Source organism: Stegodyphus dumicola, chromosome 7 (genome assembly GCF_044657685.1).
Source record: "Stegodyphus dumicola isolate Sdum_Otavi_A_Nest chromosome 7, ASM4465768v1".
In the NCBI taxonomy this organism is placed as follows: domain Eukaryota; kingdom Metazoa; phylum Arthropoda; class Arachnida; order Araneae; family Eresidae; genus Stegodyphus; species Stegodyphus dumicola.
The window spans coordinates 32,466,069-32,485,836 of record NC_140774.1 but is presented as its reverse complement, the minus strand read 5'-3'; the positions used below and the strand labels follow the sequence as shown (position 1 = coordinate 32,485,836).

Sequence of the window (19,768 nt, the reverse complement as noted above, 5' to 3'; positions counted from 1 at the left end):
TTGCACCAGCTCTGGTGTCGGTCCCGCTTTAGCGTTAATGTAAAATTTAGGAAATCGCACTGCAAGACTCGTAAAGCAATCTCATGTGGCTGTTGCTAACTGTAGACAGTAATGGGCATGAAATTATAAATTAACCTTAGGTAAATACCGAGTTACTTTCACCGGTAAATGAGTCTTCGAATTCCGCTGAAATCAGTCAAAAAATAATTTATTTGAAAAACTTGCAGCGAAATCCAGTAGTGACAAAACTAGACATACTCTTTCCTCTTCGTAGAAAATTACGTTTCTGTCAAATATTTTCTTGTAAGAAATTAAAAGTGAATCGCCTCAAGACCTCAAAGGGCCTCCAAAGGATGGCTGAATTAATTCCAAAAATAAACGCTCAAGAAACCGGCGATTAAAACAAATGCGACACTAAACTTCGAACTAGCGAATGCCAGACCCATTAGAGATAACTGCACTGAAAGATTTGCTGAAAACTTCACCTCCGCTCGCCTATCGTGAGCCATGTCAACTCTAGAAAAGATCACAGTGAGATGACAGAGTTTTGAGAGGGGCTGACAGTCAAAGTGGATGGTGCTGTCAACGCGCTTGTCATTGCTCTCGTTTGCACAGCATGCCTTATCCTGCATTCCAACTCGCCCTCTGTGCATTCCCCACCTAAGAATTTCCCCTACTCTGCATCAGTTTCAACAATCAGGATATGAGAAAAGTGAACTAATGTTATGCATTCACGATATAAAAATCTGATATGACCCGCAGCATGACAGCCTGCATATTCAGGTACAGAAACTGATGCTTGAAGAGCACCTGCGCATTTCTTTAAAGTAAGGGAAATGAAAATCTCGACTATTTTTATCAATGCACTTAAAGCAAAAGATATTTTTGAGCGCAAAATGTTTAATTCTAAAGCGCAACACAAGATGGAAGTTTATTTAAAAGTCACAGTGTTTGTTTAATATTTTAGAAAAATTCAAATTTATTCTGAAACTATTTTATTGAAAAAAAAATACTTTTGAGGTAAGAAATGAAAACTTAGATATTTACCTAATTAACTAGCACCAATCTAAATTAAAAATTATCTTGGCTTTGAATCTTAAATTTAGAATCTTTCATACAAAATCAAACCTTAATACCAAACCTTTAATATTCGTACAAAATCAAATTTAATTAGTATAATTTATCAGCGAAAATAGACACCTGAAAGTCATCTTAGTCCATTATTTTAAATTATGAATTCACTATTAAATAATGGAACAATGGAAATAGTTCGTTTTCAAAATAACGTCAGATAATTATTTTTTATGAGTTATTTTTCTCAATTATTTCGGTTAAACCGGTTTTCGGTGAAGATATTTTCAGTTTACTGGGGTTCCCTGTTATTTATATAATTGCAAATGACTGACTTTTGTCTTTAAGCTGTTAGCGACTTGCCTTAATACTTCTTGGTTATAGTATTAAAACCATTAAGTTTATATAGCACATGTTTAAATTAAGGCAAATGTGTCCAGTAAAATGCGCAAGACAATGAAGCAATAATTGTATAATTTTGAGAAGAAAAGAAAAGGTACCACCACCAAAGTAGGGAAATATACCTTTACATTTGTATTTGGTCTCCCTCATTTGACTAATCCGTCGTCGATGCATGCGACGTGGAGTCTCACATCTCGCTCCGCTTGTCTCTATAGGATTGGCGTGTAAGTATTCCGCCAACCATCGGAGATTGCAGTCGCAAATAAAAGGATTTCTCGCCAAATGTCTGAAATTAAAAGAAAATTGTAAATGCCATGCTATGTGTTAGTATTTCAAAAAACAGAAAATATTATGGAATTTAGTTCCATATTTATGATATGCTTATAAAGTATTTTCTCTTTCCTTTGCGCATACTCTCGTGATGTAACTGAAAATACACTCGACGCGTTATTCGGGAGGTCTGGAGTTCGAATCCTGAGGACGACTCTGCACATTTTTCAAGTCTCCAGCATCAAAACCTCTAAGGTCTCTACAGGCTAAAAATTATTATACAGTAAAGAAAGATTTTTGTTTGTTTAATATTATAAACTTTTAGGAGTAGTTTAACCTATTTTTACTTCCAAATTATTGAACTAATGTTTGACGAATGAAATTAAAAAACAGTTGTTAAAAATTAATTGATATTTAACCGCATTGGAACTTGTCCAATGTAACGGCCATGAAAAAACATGAATTAAAAAAACTAATAACGTCTAATAAATACCAATACGGTTTCATTTCAAAAATCCTCTCCGAACTCCTACTGTAAAATTTTCTCATGGTAAGTGGCAAAAATTCTCACCTATTTTTTAATTTATTGGAATATACGATGTTTTCATTTTCAGTATATTAGCAACTTTCAGTTTATGATTTCAGTTCAACATGAACTTTAATTTATGAAATTCATCAATGAATGATTTACACATTTCAACATTTTTGCATATCACATACGGGAATCATGTAATTTTATTGCAAAATGTAGCTTTAACTCTATGGAATGAAATACGGGAAAAATTGGTTAATAAAAACATCAAAAATTATGACTCTACAATATTTCTTTTCTTTTTTTCAAGTTAAGCGAAGTTTGGACTAAATGAAGTTCATATGAAGTTTGGATTAAATGAAGATTCTGTTTTACTTTACAACTTGTATTTAAAAAATAAGAAGTACACTTGATATGGTTTAAAACAACCTGTTTATTTAACAGAACTTTAAACATCCTGTAAACAAGATCCTGTGAACACCTCTCGTGCTCACAGGATCGACCATCACTTGTGGCGATGCAACTAAAATAACAGTAAAATTCAAATTAAAATACAGACTAGGAATCAAAAATTACACCAGTAAATTTAAAACGAAGTTAGCTCAAAACTGGCGTAACAACTTAAATGTCAGCAGCAGTTAATGCAAAGCCGAATAATTACAATTTTAACCGAGATGGCAGGACTAGAACAACGCGGCAACGAGTGGACGAAAATTCCCAAACCTCAACTTAAATACTCCCTATGCTTATTTACACATTTCTAGTGAGGAAACGAAAAGGAGAAATCACAAATTATAAATAAATGGTTTAGGCAAAATAATAGTAACCTTATACAGTTTTAAAATATTTTATGGCATTCTTTACTAAAGGTTACACGGTATTTCTCCCGCTTTCTTAGGATGCCTTCGTAATGTAGTGGTCTGCACGCTGGGTGCGTATTCCAGAGGTTTGTGATACGATTCCCGGAGAGGGCGTTGCTCATTTTTTATCTTTCCTGCTTTGAAAAAAATCCTAATGTATCTACAGTGGCGCTCGAAAGGGTGGTGGATGATGAATCTCCACACCTAGGATTTGGCGATTGGGTTCCCTAAAACCCCCAGTCGCCCTTTAAAAGGGGGAGTATATAAGATATTTCTCCTGCCTTCTTAGCATACCTTCGTACTGTAGTGGTTTGCACTCTGGGCGCGTATGCCAGAGGTCCGTGGTCCGATTCCCGTCGAGGGCGGACGTTGCTTATTTTTCATCTTTCCTGCTTCGAAAAAAATCCTAATGTCTTTACAAGGTTTTCATTAGAAAATATATCTTTAGAAACGTTACATTTTTTCCAAGACTTTAAAAATTTGACAGTAGCTAAACACATTCAAACACATTTTTAACTTAAATGAAAACACTTTAATATAAATATTTACCTTATGAGAATCTATAAAAAATGCTCTCTTCAAACTATATTTAGCGCAAATGTCTTAGGGATCTGCATTTCTGTGCCACTTCTTATCAGGTCTCTGTACCCATATAAACAATTTATTTCGTAGTATACCCAAAATACAGATAAAATATCAATGCATGGTTAATTGTATTTACGTGTTAAGTTAAAAAAATGAAGGTTGACCTGTTGAAGTTTTAATCTGATATTTCCGAGCATCTGTATACGTAAAATGAAGCTTCAGTTAATCCAAATCTATCACCAGTTTTCATTTTAATATAGCTCCCCAATTAAAACTTAATATGGTAAATAACGAAAATGAGAAAATACTCTCTTAAGTCATCAGCAACACATAACTGCAGAAATCATCAGATTTTTTGAAGCAAGAAAGCATAAAAAAATCATCTCAACTGTCACCGCGATTCAAATCACAGATCTTCCAAATGCTAATTGGAGAATTGACCATTTATACCACAAGATCACGCACGGAGGGACGCGATAATTACTAATAGAATCACTATAAATATGTTAGAAATACATAAAGAGTTTCAATTCAGATAACTTACCACATATTTTATGAAATTCCTATAGCTAAACTTAACATATTAAGTTTACAAATAATTACAAATGGAATATTTTTGGGACTCCAGGTAAATAACAGTTAGCTCCTAATTGTTCCTAAGTTCTTTAATAAAGCCCTCCCGTCCAGGAAAGCCCTTTATAAAAAAGGGGGCATATACCTTGTGATGCAGTCTCATTTTAAAGTGTTTTTTTTATATGGTTTCCTAATGAAACAATTAATTAATACTAAAAAGTCCCCAAAATATTGTTAAGATAAAATTATGGTCATACATACACACATAATAGTCATTTATCGATATTGTTTGTTAACCCCAAAGCAGCAACGCTTTCAAAAATAAATGCACAGCATTTTAGGTCACATTCCTCCTCTATTAACAATAAATTACTCGGATTTTCATTAAATACTTGCTAAGCACCAATAAATCTCACCGATTCTGCGTCATTAATCTATTTCCACCAATCGGTGCGACTTCCGTATTCCCATAACGCGAATCACTCCCTGCCCACTAACTTCCTATGCGGGGAAGCAACAGCTATCTTGAATTCCCTACCGTCAACAGCAACACCTCCGAACATAATCCTGGCTCTCCGGTCACAGTTAATTACAGCAAACTCCAACTCTAAACTGCGGTTGTGATAGCAACACCCCTACCACCGAGCAACGGCCAAGTGACACTCTATCTTGGCGTCTCAGGCGGCAGGATTATTATTAATTGGATACGGTTAATTAAAACGAAGTTTAAATTTCAGCCTCGTTTGGTTTCCAGGCCGTTGTTGATTTCGGGCTATCACTCACCCGGTGGATGAAATTTGAGGATGCATCGTTACGGCGAAATATTACTCATCTTGAAGTAGCATAACCAACCTCGGTTAAATGTCCGCAAAAGTGCTTCCTGTTGCCAGTTGACAAGTCTTTAACTTGGCACAGCGTATCATTTAATATTCAAAATAAGCTTATGTAAACGATACATACCAAAAATACACGCTAAGTTTAAATTTGTCCCTGCTCTCATTCGAGGAATTGACGCTTTCTGTTAAATCGGTTTCCATATTTTGTTAAATACATAAATAAACAGTATTAGAAATTTAATAAACCTGCGCTTCGAGAAATTGGATAAAATTGAAGTTAGCAAGAGAATTGTGTAAAAACATTGCCATTAAATTTTCTATATTTTGAGTTAACTTTTAAACTTTTCAAAAGATTCAATTTTTTTTTTAATCTGAGCTGCCAGCATAAATTTTGATAAACTTCCTATTAGTCCAAAGGGGAAATTTGACCTGAAGGTCTATTAATTTCGTTTTGGCATTTTGCGTTGAGAACTATAAACGGCGAATCGCTTTTCAAATTGTTGCCACCAAATATTAGAGCCCTGTATTATATTTAAAGAAATTTCTGCATAAATGTATGTATGCTTCTCGCATAGTGATAAAACAACGGTACCTAAAGCCATCAAACTATGATTAATCTTCCTATAGGATATGGGCATGTGGAAGCCCTAATTTGAATTTGAAATCTGTTTTATTATTAGTCCAAAGGGGCTTTGTCCCTGAAGGACTATTGTTTTCGTTTTGCGATTTTACGTTGAATGTCCGTTTCACTTTTCAAACTGTTGCCACCAAATGTTAGAGTCCTGCATTATATTTGAAGAAATTATATAATGAAAAATCTGCATAAATGTATGTATATTTCTCGCATTGTGATAAAACAACGGTACATAGAGCCATCGAATTTTAAATGACGTAATCCTCCTACGCATATGGGCATGTGGAAGACCAAATTTGAAATTTGGAATTTATTTTATTATCGATTTCATATTTTGTGAAACTTCAACGAATTTTTGATTAACAAACTCAAGGATTTCGAAGCGAGCAAGGACAACACAGGGAAAAAATCATTTTACTAGCGCGCGAAACTGTGTATCGGAAATTATAAAGATATGCTCATTTACAAATTATTTTACGATATTGCTCTTGAACTGAATTGTATGGTTTAAGTGCAAAGAACATGATATTTAATAAATAAAGGTAACACACAAACAGTTAAAAAAACGCCCTTCTGAACATAATTTAAAATCTGAAACCTTTCAGATTTTTTTTATTTCATATTTTGTCAACGAATTTTTGATTAACAAACTCGACAATTTCAAAGCGAGCAATGGCAACACTGTACGAAAAAAAACATTTTTATCTCCAGCGCACGAGACTATATCGGAAATTCCAAAGATATGCTCATTTTAAAATTATTTTGTGATATTGCTGTTGAATTGAATTTTATGGTTTGAGTACGTAGAACATGATATTTAATAAATAAAGGTAACACACATAACGTTAAAAAAAACGCCCCTTTGGATGTAATTTAAGACCTGAAACCTTACAGGTTTTTTTCCCTTTTGTTTCTTATTGATTGTATTCATAAAATAAAACACTAAAAGGGTACAGTAAATGCTGTTACATTCATTACAAAGCCTTTACCGTTATTTTTAACGCATTTACTACAAAATGTGTTATAAATGTGTTCAATATTTATATAAAATTTCATAGAAAATGGACTAAAATTCGTAAAAACGGAAAATATTAATTTAAATGTTTTGATGAAAAATAGTTTTAGCTCGGACACGTTTTTAAATGATACATGTAGATTTTATAAAAATATTCCTCCAACGATCAATTCTTTTCTTATGCTTGAAACAGCGCATTTTAATGAAATATCGTTGAAATATTATTATTACAACCACTTTGCATTTGAATGCACATATCATGATATCTAATGCAGGACATAATTTTAATGGAAATATACTGGGCTGTTTCCTTGTGATAAAATTCATCATTTTGATGTGACTTGTATAAAAATGTTTTCATCACGTTTCATATTAGTTACTTCCTCGTATTAAATAAATCGTAATGATTCTGTACCTCCAGGTGAAAGAATTAGTATGATTTATTTATTTTTCATTTTTGACACTATTCTGCAAAGGAAAAATTTCTTTTAAATTTTATGTTGGTCCTAAGTTTTAGCTAGAAAATTCATAAATGTAAGTGTACTAACAGATGTCCCCCAGTACAATGGTAAATATACAAGTTACCAAGAAGTAGATTACAGAAAATAAAGCCGATATATCGGTGAGTCATTTATGTAAAGCGAATGCAACTTTTTGGGGGGGGGTGCTGATGTTCGACAGGTTAACAGTTAACAAAATAAAAAAGAATTGGCAATAATTTTGAAAAAAAAAAAAGAGTCGAAGAAGAGAAGTTTTTCTACTAACAAATAAAGAAGTTTCAGAAACTTAAGAATAAAAATGTCAGCTAAAAGTTGTTAGACTGACTGTTGAACCTGAATAAGACAGAAGGTACACTGCTCAAAAAAAAAAATGGGACAGTCCTATATCTCCCGATCTACTGGGCCGATTGACAAAATTCAAATTGCGTTCTTCATATCTCGAAAGCGCGACTTAGGATATATATTAGATTTATATATAGCACTATTCTAACATAGGTATTTTGACATAAAATCGGACTTTTTCTGAAATAACATACCAATTTTTTTACATATTTCGATTCTACGACTCAAATTACGCCTAAATATGAAATTTTGTAAAATTTGGAGCGAAATTTACGGAGAAATTCACAAATTTATGTTGGCATTTTTTGTCATTTTGCGCCAAGAATACTTCACTTGGCGAACTTCTTAATATATGGCAACCTAGTTTCCTTAGGAAAAAAGTCACCATCGTTCCTTTTTTCCAAATAATATTCTTTATATTATATTTTTAATTATAACTTTTATTTGTAATTTTTTCTTTTCGAATTTCATTTTAATTGTTTAAGTTGCACGGTTTTTTTTTTTTCGAATAATTGTTTTAAAAATTTCTATTTACCTATTCGAACTGCGTAAATAAAGGTGCAGCGTTTATTTATTTATTTTTTTTTCAAATAGTTTTCTATATATATACTTTCGTCATAGCTATTATTTTAGGTCATTTTTAAATTTTTATACTTTTATTTTAATTGTTTGTGTTGCATTGTCTCTTCAGATAATTGTTTTAAAATTTTCTATTTATTCCTTCGAACTGAGCATTTTAAATATATTTATTAATATCAATTTTCCAGAATTTGATTTTATTTATTTGAACTGCGTTTTTTTCGGAAGAATACTTTGTAACCCAGACTACGAAGCGTTTGAAAACTGCATACTATATTAAAAGAGAAAATGCAGTAAAGCACAGTTTTACACGCCTTTCAATGTTCCGATCAGAAAAAATATATATAAATAAGAGAGATGTATAACCGATATTTTAACTTAGGATGACTTGCATACACTGCTTTAAACAGTTTTATCATTGTGCCCATTGCTTTACACAATTTTATCCTACATTTGGTTTCTTAAAATGTTATTCATATTTTAGTCAAATATTTTATTTTTGAAATCGCAAGAATCAAATATCATAAGATTGAAAAGTTTTAAATTTAAAAAAATACGAATACTAAATTTTACGAAAAAATTTATTTTTCTTCTTTGTTCCTTTACGCATTCTGAAAGTATATTGAAAAGTATCCAACTTTTCGAAACATTTTGGTATTTCTGACAATCATTTTAAATAAAGTTATCGCCTTCCATTTTATAAAGGCCCACAAACGTTCGAGCGGTAAAGTTGCTGAACACTGGTAGTTCACTCCGGGGTTCGAACCCCGGTAAACGGGCTGGTTGCATGGGCGTTTTCGTGGATTTTCTCATGTGTACCGCGTATGACAGCTGGTTTCCCTTAGAAAGTTCTTCAAGAAGTATTTCGTCAGAGCCATTATCAGTCTTTAGAGGCTAAACATTTTGAAGCTATGAGATGAAAGGAAAGACTGGTTTTATCAAAAGGTTTTGGTTTATTTTATTATGACAAAGCACACTACAGCTATCTGCCTAAGGGGAGGGATGCCTTCCTGGAGGACTTTATAAGGGAAACTGGCTCGCATACACGTTACACATGGGGAAAACTACGAAAATGCCCATGCAGCCAGCCCGTTCGCGGGATTCGAACCTCGGACCGAACTACCATTGTTCAGTGTATCACATTTTTTATTTCTGCCAAATTGTTTAGATTATCACCATAAACAGTGCTTTTGAGATAACCTCATAGACAAAAGTCACAGAGGTTGAGGTCTGGTGGGAAGAGGGGAAGTGTTGGCCTATAAGACGTTCATTCGTGAAATGTTGCCTAAGTAACTATGCGAAACTCTTGAGGTGGTGCCCAGCCCTGCATAAAAATCGTAGTATCTAAAATGCCACGTTACTGCAGTTCATGTATCACGAAACATTTTAATATTGGCTCTAAGTGAGCTGCAATCGCAGTGCTCCAGCTGTCGACTGCTCTTCAGAAAAAAATGGTTCAGTTATAAAATTAGCTGTCATTCAACAGTAAACGGTGTGAAATGACTGTTATGCAATCGAATGCAGTAGGAGAATGCAATGGAACTAGATAGATAACATGAGAGATTTCTTTGGCCCAAATCGATTAAAAGCGTTTTGAATCAGTATCTTCATGTTTTAGTGCCGAATTCAGGCTTAAAAAATTACAAATTAGCGATCTGTAAGAAAACGATTTCCAGATTGTACGCACTTGTGAGAGTGATTTGCGATCTCACATTTTCTAATCGCTAATTCGTGGTTTTCACGGACGAAATTCTCACTTACAGGGATGGCGCACTCGACATTTATCGAATTTAACTTCTTTAAATAATAATTTGCCTACTTCAAAGTTTCTTAAGAGTATACAACATATTAAACCCGTTTAACAAAAGGTTAAGTTAGATTCCGACTCATATTTCGTTTAACAATATTGCATACAGCGCCACCCCTGGTGGTGAGGTTTCGAACTTCCTTTTTTTCGCGGAAAATAAATTCCCATGACCTCCTTTACACGATTTCCAAGTTTGATAACATTTGATCCAGTAGTTTTCCTTTTATGACCGTTTCAATGTGGAACTTTAATTATAACCACTCTGTATATTATTAAATTTTAATTTGAAGCTATGCGTTATATGTATACCATGCGTAAAATTTTCGCTTTTATGGAAAAATAAAAAATCGAAGCAAATATACTTAGTATAATGGACCAAAACTGAAAACATTTCCCCTCCCTCTGAAAATAAAATATTGAAGTTTCGAACTTGAATTTACTGGGTTATCGAAATATTTACTTTGACTTATCTTCTAAGTCCTAGTTCCGACAACAATTCCGTCAAAAATTCCGAATTACTTAAGCTAAATTTAAAGATTTAGTATATATTCACTGTATGTTAATAAAGTAATCAGAGTGTAATAAAAATAGATTATAGAATTTACGCTGATGTAACTTTTTGTCTGACTGCACAACATGTAATGGAAGAGAAGGTTTGTAGAGATCTGTTTTTCACATGTCTCTAAAAGTAGATTTCATATTAATTTTGTCTCTTCAATGTCAAAAAACTTTCCTTTGAGAGGCAACTTTAGTTTTTGAGAAAGAAAAAAAATCACAAGAAGACAAATTTGAAGAACATGCAGGACGATTGAATATACATACTTATTTTCGGAACACAAGCGGTTCTCCGACTGGTTATTGAATAATGAAAAGATGCATTGTCATGCAATACAAAACATTTGGAATACGTTTTCTGGCTGAATAACGTAAGATTAAAAGTCATCTGCTTAATTCACATCCATTTACAAGTCAACTACTCGGGCAATTGCAGAATCGTTTTGATCCTGAGCTTGTAAGACAAACCTAATATCACTGGATTTAAACACTTCTTTAATCTTCCGCGAACGTTCCTTCTTTAGCTCATATTCCAAGAATATTAAGTGAATACAATCATTGCCAAAGAAATTGAATATTCATTTGCACTACGGCTTGATAGTTTACTAACGAGTTAACAAAACTTAAATTCTGCTTTTTGTGTCAAAGAATACAACAATATTTTAAATATTTACAAATAAAATATTAAATTGGAGATTTAATTGGAGCCTCATCAGTTGCCTAGCATTTGAAAAAGAAAAGATTGTTAAATACTAATTGTTTGCTGCTCAGTCTAACCCAGGCTGCATGGTTGGTTTTCGTAGTTTTTTAGGTTCTCTTTACAAAGATTCTCTATGAAAGCATCTTAATCAAATAGCTCCCATGTTCTTTCTATGTTCAAATAACCAACTAACTTAGTTTAAGCGCGATTTCCAAGTGAAGTTACTAGTAAAATCCGAATACTCATTAAAAATCATGTAGCTAGCCAATCGGGAGTAACATGAAAGATACGGAACCAATAATTGAAATGTTGTTACGGTACGCTGTTCCTTAACTTAGATGGTCATTCCTTAATTAAATAGCCCACCAACAGCCGAGCGGCAAAGACGCTGAACACTGGTAGTTCGGTTCGAGTTTCGAATCCCGCGAACGGGCTGGCCGCATGGGCGGTTTCGTGGTTTTCCCCATGTGTAACGTGTATACGAGCCAGTTTCCCTTAGAAAGTCCTCCACGAAGGCATCCCTCCCTTTAGGCAGATAGCCCTCGTGTGCTTTGCCATAATTAAATAATCCAATTCAATCCTTAATTAAATATAATTGATTTGTAAATTCTACTAGAACTGACGGTAAGAATTGAAGTGGAAATAAGTAATATGGTGTGCAATCTTGATTAATATAAAATTAAATATATTTGCATAGAAAAATGTTTGCATTCAGACAGAAAGTTTTTTGAAATATTTGCAATTACTTTATAAGAAGGATTTATTAATAACAGTAATAATTACTTATTATATTACTGATGATTAGGATTCAGTTCTTGACAATTACATTCTAAATTAGAATTTTTAAGGATATAATGAAAATACGCTACGCACAAAAATACATTTTAGGAAAAAATTGAGTTGATTTTTTATGTTTTAAAACTTCTTAAATTCATTTAGTAAACATCGTATCCTCATTGTTTATTGAATCCAGAATGTTGGTGTCGTTTATATAATTATTCTTACTTGTCCACAGAATCTGCTGACTTATCCAGCCTTTAAGTAGCTGCAGATCATTTCTACATAACCATTGAACTTCCATTAATTCAGTCTCTAGAGGGTTGTATGTTTATATCATAATTTGACTTTTATAAAAAATGATTATTTTAAATATTATGTTTCTATAAAACTATATTGTGCTTTAAAAATATGGATAATAGTATCAGCCGCCCTTTCAGCCACTTCAAAAGCAATAGTTTGTTTAGAAATAAATTATGCAGTTAATGTCATAAAATTCAAATAAATATCAGACGAAAATTCTCAGTTTTAGACAATTCGATTTAAACGAAGTAAAGTAGCAGACGATAAAACGCCGAAGGTAAAAATTTACTCTTACAAAAACTTACTCTTAAATTTTTTAAAAAAAGAAAAGATACGAGAGAAATTTAAAAAAAAATAGTTAAAAATTTGAATAATATCATCTATAATTTAAAAAAATAGCCTTTCATATAGTATTAATAAATATTTATTACGCATAATTGAGGGAAAAAATGTCATATAATTAATTCTCCGTAAAATTTTACTTGAAGTTTAAGGTTTAAAATAGCTGTGGCAATTCAGTGTAACAAAAATCCATAGACCACATTTGGCGTTATTATCGCTCAAAAAAAAGGTGCCAAATTTCAAAACGCGAAATTATGTAAATTCGTGTATATCTTAGAAAATTTTGAGTAAAAAAGTCTAATTTTTTGCAGATATGCTTAAAAATACACCTACTTTAAGATGATGATAAAAATTTTATAGGTTATAATTCAAAATTTTTTTCGAAAAATCTATAGAAATTATTTAAAAATAAAAATTTAAAAAATAAAACGCAAAAAATGGGTAAATTTTATTTGGAATGAACCAAAATTTCGAAATGTGAGAGAAAAAAATCAAAAAAGTTTAATAAAAAAAGAGATATTAATAAATATTTGCCAAATTCAATTAACATTGAGGAGCTAAAATTTTGAGAGCTAATATTTTAAAAACTATTCGTAGGATTTTTACAAAACTTGGTATTCTGGCATAATTTGAGTCGTAGAATCGAAATATGTAAAAAAATTGGTATGTTATTTCAGAAAAAGTCCGATTTTGTGTCAAAATACCTATGTTAGAATAGTACTATATATAAATCTAATATATATCCTAAGTCGCGCTTTCGAGACATGAAAAACGTAGTTTGAATTTTGTCAATCGCCCCAGTAGAACGGGAGATATAGCACTGTCCCATTTTTTTTTAAGCAGTGTACATACCTATTCTGGAAAATGAGTGCGATGCATGTGAAGGGTATTATGGAAAAATACTCGAGGTGGAGAGTATTATGGAAAATATTCGAGGGTTATATTTGACTACGAAGAGGGAGATTAAACTCTCAGAAATTTGACTTTGTGCCGAAGAAAATACAGAGTCTCTTCGTGGAGGATTTTCTGAAAGCAATTGCCGCCACCATTTCCGTTATATATATAGAAAATCACGTGGAACTGTATGGAGAAAACCAAATGGAGAGACTGAAGATAAGGAAACAATACAGCGTATTACTTATTGGAAAGTGTTCTAACGACCAAAGTGTAAAGAAACTAAAATAAGTTCAGCTGGCATGAAATTTCAGAATCACAATGGATTTGTGTAGGATCCAAACCCATTTTCAAGAGATAACATACACGTTCGTCTATAGATCTGGATATTAAGCGAAGCAATATGATAAACCCATTTTCCTTCAGCTTAATATTTGCATAATGGAAGTTTGATAAATGAGAAGACTCAAGAGGGTGATACTACAGACAGCTTAATCACAGGGTATCTGCATAGTGAGATTACTGCTCTTACACTTTCAGTCTGAGCGCCGCTGCCAAAACCTCTGTATCTAAAATTTTCAAGAACTCTGCCCTAAACATGCTTATCCCATTTGTATGCCGATGAGAACTAACGAGAAGAAGAAGTTATAGTATAGATTCAAATTATAATAATTATGATTTGGATCTATACTCTATCCATCTATTTAGATCTATATGCTGCATATTTTTAAATAGGTGTGGTGAGACTTATACTTGTACATAACGGTTTTTAAATGACAGACCATACACGCTTTTGTTGTTTTGAGGTAATTAATAACAAGAAGCGTACAGTTTAAACCATAAAATGTATTACTACTTCTTCCACAATTCAGCTGGAATGGAAATAATTACATACACAAGCAAAAGCTGTGTCATAAATTTAGAAGCTGCAGCACATTCGCTTAAAGAAAGCAACTGATTACAGCAGTGCATGCATGCATTTTTACTGAATTTTCATTTTCTAATATCAACTGACACACATATATTTTGCCTGTTACTTGAAAGACGGTAAGGTTTGTTCTAGATTGCTCTTTTATTCACTCTAGGTTCTTTTCTCTCTTTCAGTTGAATTGAGTAAAAATACATAACAAAAATATTCAAATATTAAAATTAATGGAAAAAAGCTCATGCAGAAACACAGAGAATAGGAAATATAACAAAAATCAATAAAAAATACACTTTTAACGAGTATGATCTGTGTAATGCGTAAATAGCCTCACTCTGAGTTATAGCCACTTCTGAAAAAATATAATTTTGACTCTGACGACAGATAACGTGATCTTTTGTGACAACAGATAAAGTAATGTTTTGATAATTGACCGAGATTTAGGACAAATAATTGCACATATATTTTGAAAGTATTTTAACTATGCCCTTTAAAATAAATGACAAATTTCATTTCGAAGTTCTTTTATGTTTTAGTAGAAAATAATGAAATATGACCCCCCCCTCCCCTAACAAAAAAAAAATACTGAAGTTCTGTTTGGAATTTTATAAACTATCATACAGGTAACATAACTACCTATGGGTCCCTTTAGGAAACATATCCTTCTTATGAAAGTTTCCGTGATTATTTTTAAGAAAAACTATTATCGATATATTCCCTTTCTTTAACTATATTAAGTTTCACAGTTAGGAACTAAATCATAAAAATTTCAAAAACATATAAAATACTTTTTTTTTTCTTCATAGTAGTAAATCTTTCTTTCTTTAAATAATTTTTTTTCTTTTAAACATATTTGAAGGTGGCCATATTTTTCTAAAATACAGATCCTTAATAACGAAATAAAATATATGGACACCCAGAGATCGAAAACTCAGTCCAATTAAAATCATAAACAATTAAAAGCTACGAACCTGTAAAAGTGTTTTCACCGTTAATGCAAAAGTTCAGCAGTGAAACTAAGATATACAAGCAATGCGGTACGCTAAAAATTATTTTCCCCGTTTATATAAGAAACAGAAATTTTACATATATTCAAGGAACTAATAAACTAACAACATGAAAATACGCTTTCATGCTAGTTTACTAACATAAATACACATAATATTACTTATGGAAGTGGTACTGTACTCGTATGACTTTAAAGCGAACAAGTTAATTTTTTTTTCTTTCAACTGCTTATTTAGTAAACAAACAATATATTCTTTACCTTAATTGTTTGATGTCTCGTCTGCGATAATCTTATTATTTATTATTTGAAAGACCACTTCATTAAAAAATTCATTTCATTCTGAAATACCACAGAAGTTCCTTCTTTTCACGAACTTTTATGCTTTAAATATTTATTTTCAGAACACTCAGTTATTAAAAGAAAACGGAAGTAATTTATTACGTTTCAAAAATAAATACGTCTTTGCTCCATCAATTTAATTCCAAGCATTAATTTAAACTCTGTTAGTCAGTATGCTGATATTATGAAGCTAAATAAGAAAATTATAATTTTCTTCTATTGTTACTGCTTCATACTCATATATTAATACAAATTCATAAAAAAAATTACCAAGCCTCATAAATGTACTTCATTTATTCGTTTAATACATGTATATTCAAAATCAATTTAATATATATCTTTTGTTCAGGCAAGTACTGAAGCATTAAAATAAGAAAAACTGTTATATTACTTACGCTACAGCTGCTTGAAAATTAGATTCAACTGTAGACACAATTCTAGATTTTTCAGTGATCTGTTACTTATATGATGCTTTCAGTTCGAAAACATAATTCGAGCAAGTTGTTCACTAGATTTTATTTTAAAGTAAATATCTGAGTACTGAGAGGAAATTTTAATTCACTGCTATAAAAAATACGTATATATGCAAAATAATAGCATAATTTTTGAATAAATACGAAACTGGATAAACTACGAATCATTGGGAAACAGAGACTTAAAATCAAAAACATTAAAAAGAAAGCAGCAAATAATTTTAATAATGAAGACAAATAAAATACGTAGCAAATAAAAAAAATTAATAATAATAATAAAAAAAAAAAAAAAAAAAAAAAAAAAAAAATTCTATCGAAGCAGGGAAACAAACAGCAAACAGAACCAAAAACAGAGGAAAAAATAAAGAACCAATAGAAAGGAAAATATATGATAAAAATAATTAAATGCTCAAACTTCACTGTTAGGTTAAACACAAGGGATTACTGTGCAGATACTACGTGACGTTAAATACATCTTTATTATTTACAATACTAAAAAGAAATATTAATTTTTTATATTGGAGACCATAGGAATTAATTTATTACAAATTACATAAATTAGAAAGATTAAGTATAAACTCTTAAAATATATAAATTACTAAGAAGTGCATCAGATTGCTCAATCAGTTGACGGATTTTTATTTTTAATTTGAAAACTAAATTGAAGTTCTTGCGCCACATCGGACGAGAATACTGTAACCACAGTTTGCCAGGTTTCTTCTCCATGGTAAACTAGAATGTTATGACTGATGAAATAGCAATGCTTGCCAAGCCGCTGGAGGATAAATGTTCCTGATATAACAAAATATCATTCGAAAAATTAAAAGATTCGACAAGGGGCGATTTTAAAATGAATACAAATTGAAAGCTATGATAAAATTAAATAAATATTACATAGAATAACTGATAAAGAAATATTCTGTACACGTAAATAGGTTAAAAACTGTAAGGTTTATCCTAAGTTTTTAACAGTTATGTTTAAGTTAAAGCTTTTTTCCTATCCATTCTAATTTCAGTTTACAATTTCCTACCAGAATGTGTATTTTAAAATCGCGTTTAATACAAATGAGTAGGGGTAGTATTTAAGTCGAAGTTCTATTGACTTCGAGAGAGATAATCAGAGTTTCTGACTAGCGTGCGTTTGCTTTCAGACCACATCTCTTGAAGTTGTTACTACGTTGGTCCGTATTACGGGCCCCTGTCAGCTTCGCTAGCTAATTCGATATTTAGGGGCCAACTAGTTAGATTTGTGTTAGCTTCGGCTATATCTCTTTAGTTAAGCATTAGTTAAGTTTTTATTTCTTCCATTTTTGTGTTTAAGCCCAAGTGGAGGTTTTGCTGTACGCCCTGAGAAAGGGGCCGACTGTTAGTCTTTATTTTGAGAAGTAAAAGGTAATTAAACCTTCGTGAGTTTTACGTCTTTATTACTGAACTTAAGCGATTATTCGCTTAGCTGTTCACTAGGTTCCTCCACATTGAAGTTGTGGATAGAAGGGAGGAACCCCACAAAATGAACAGAAAAAAATGTGAAAGGAGAGTGTGCAGAAAAAGTTAATAAACATGAAATGGAATCTCAGTTAAGCAATATTAAAAATTATGATATTGCGCTTTGCATAAATTAATAAACAAAATGAATATTTGAAAAATATCTAATATTCATATGAATTCCTCCACACTTAAGTTGTAGATAGATGGGAGAAACACCACAAAATGAAGAGAAAAAAAAGGTTAAAGGACAGTACGCAGAAAAAGTTAATAAACGTGAAATGGTGTCTCAGTTAAGTAATAATAATAATTCTGACATTGCGCCTTGCATAAATTAATAAAATATTTAGAAAATATCTTATATTAATATGGCTACTGTTACATATTGTGAAAGCTACTACAATAAAAAAAAGCATTTTGAATATCAATCATTTTTAAAGGTATTTTAAACTAGAAAATAACAAAGTGCATTTTATTATATTCTAAAAGTTTAAAAGCACTAATCTTTGCAAGCTATTGCAAGGTTGCTCTCAATAGCAAAATCATGTCGAAATTCAACGAGTAATGCTGAATACGTAAGATACAAAGCAGATTTTAATTGAGTAAAAAGTATAATACGTGAGAAATTAGTAAAACTTTTAAACTTAATAGCTGGAACTACCCTTTGCTCCATTTGTTTTTAAATCAACCCTGCCTAAAGTATGTAAATTTAACACGTATTTAAGAAGACGCAATCGGCGTCTATAAACGTAGAAAAATCTCAGCAATAAGATTGCTTTCTGATTAGAGTACCTCCGACTAGGTTCTAGCAAAACAAAAGACTTGTCTATCAAGCAGAGAAAACGAACGTTTTACACACGGCTGTGATGTAAATTAAGCTTTGCGCATCAAACCAAATAGATGAGAACATTTTTATTTAATCAAACAGTCATTCTGACGAAGATAGGACACGTTAAAGATAAATCTGTTCAGGTTCTGTCACTGGCGATGATTCTGCATTTAATGCCTGCAAGATGACAAGAAGATTTAACTAATTCTACAAGTATGCTTTTACCCGTTTTGCCTTTAGTTCTGCAGTTAATACCAGCGTAGGAGTCCGGGTGAAAGGTGGTGCTACCGGTGCAGCCGCAAAGGGTGGCAAAATTTTTAGAATTAAGGGAAATGCAGGGAGGCAGAACTTAGTAGCTGCAGAAGCTGCACCGGGAGGAACACGTCTGCTGCTGACCCTGATGGGCGAGAAATCATTAATTGGAGTGGAGTCTAACATATTCACTTGGTAAACAAGTTAATGAAGACCAATTTAATAAATGGTCTGGACTGGGTTTTATATAGTACTACATTTTTTCGTAGCAATAACCTTACAGAAGTGTCATTTTTTAGTAAAAATCAAGCCTAGCAGGCTATATATGGTACTAAATTCGACCTGTATTAAAGTTACATTATCAAAGCATCATTGTTAAGCAGAATAAAGATTAACTTTAAATGCACTTTATACGGTACTACATCCGGTCGTTGGACCCACCAGTGGTTCAGGGGTAAATTCATTAAACACTAGCAATTTAACTGGGTACGAATCCTGACGAACGGGTTGACTGCATATCCATTTTTATGGTTTTCCTTATACTTAATGTGGATATAAGCCAGTTCCCCTTAGAAAATCCTCCACGAAGGCGTCTCTGCCCTTAGGCAGATAGTCTTGATGTGCTCTGCCATAATCAACTAAACCAAATATTCGATCGATAATAACATAACATTACAGATGCATCCTTCACTAACCAGAGTTACAAATTACACTAAATGAAACTTATACAGCAATAGTAAATTAAATCATTAACAAAGTTACATGACAGAAGCATAATTTTTACTACAGGTTACAAATTACACTAAAGAAATCACAAAACGTTCATAGAAAAATAATTTCTACGAATAAAATAATGCAGTGTTCACAGATATAATGCAA

At 32.0% G+C, this 19,768-nt stretch overlaps 1 protein-coding gene across 3 annotated transcripts in view; it reads right to left on the bottom strand.

Moving 5' to 3' along the window:
* Positions 1-19,768, bottom strand: part of sli (slit guidance ligand) — a 561,787-nt gene that overhangs the window by 72,609 nt on the left and 469,410 nt on the right. For 2 of the 3 annotated variants that reach the window (XM_085820062.1, XM_085820064.1), the window contains exon 15: positions 1,596-1,759. In XM_085820062.1, the coding sequence (XP_085676188.1) occupies positions 1,596-1,759 (164 nt within the window). The remainder of the gene's footprint in view (positions 1-1,595; positions 1,760-19,768) is intronic. The other variant, XM_085820063.1, reaches the window with a different exon arrangement.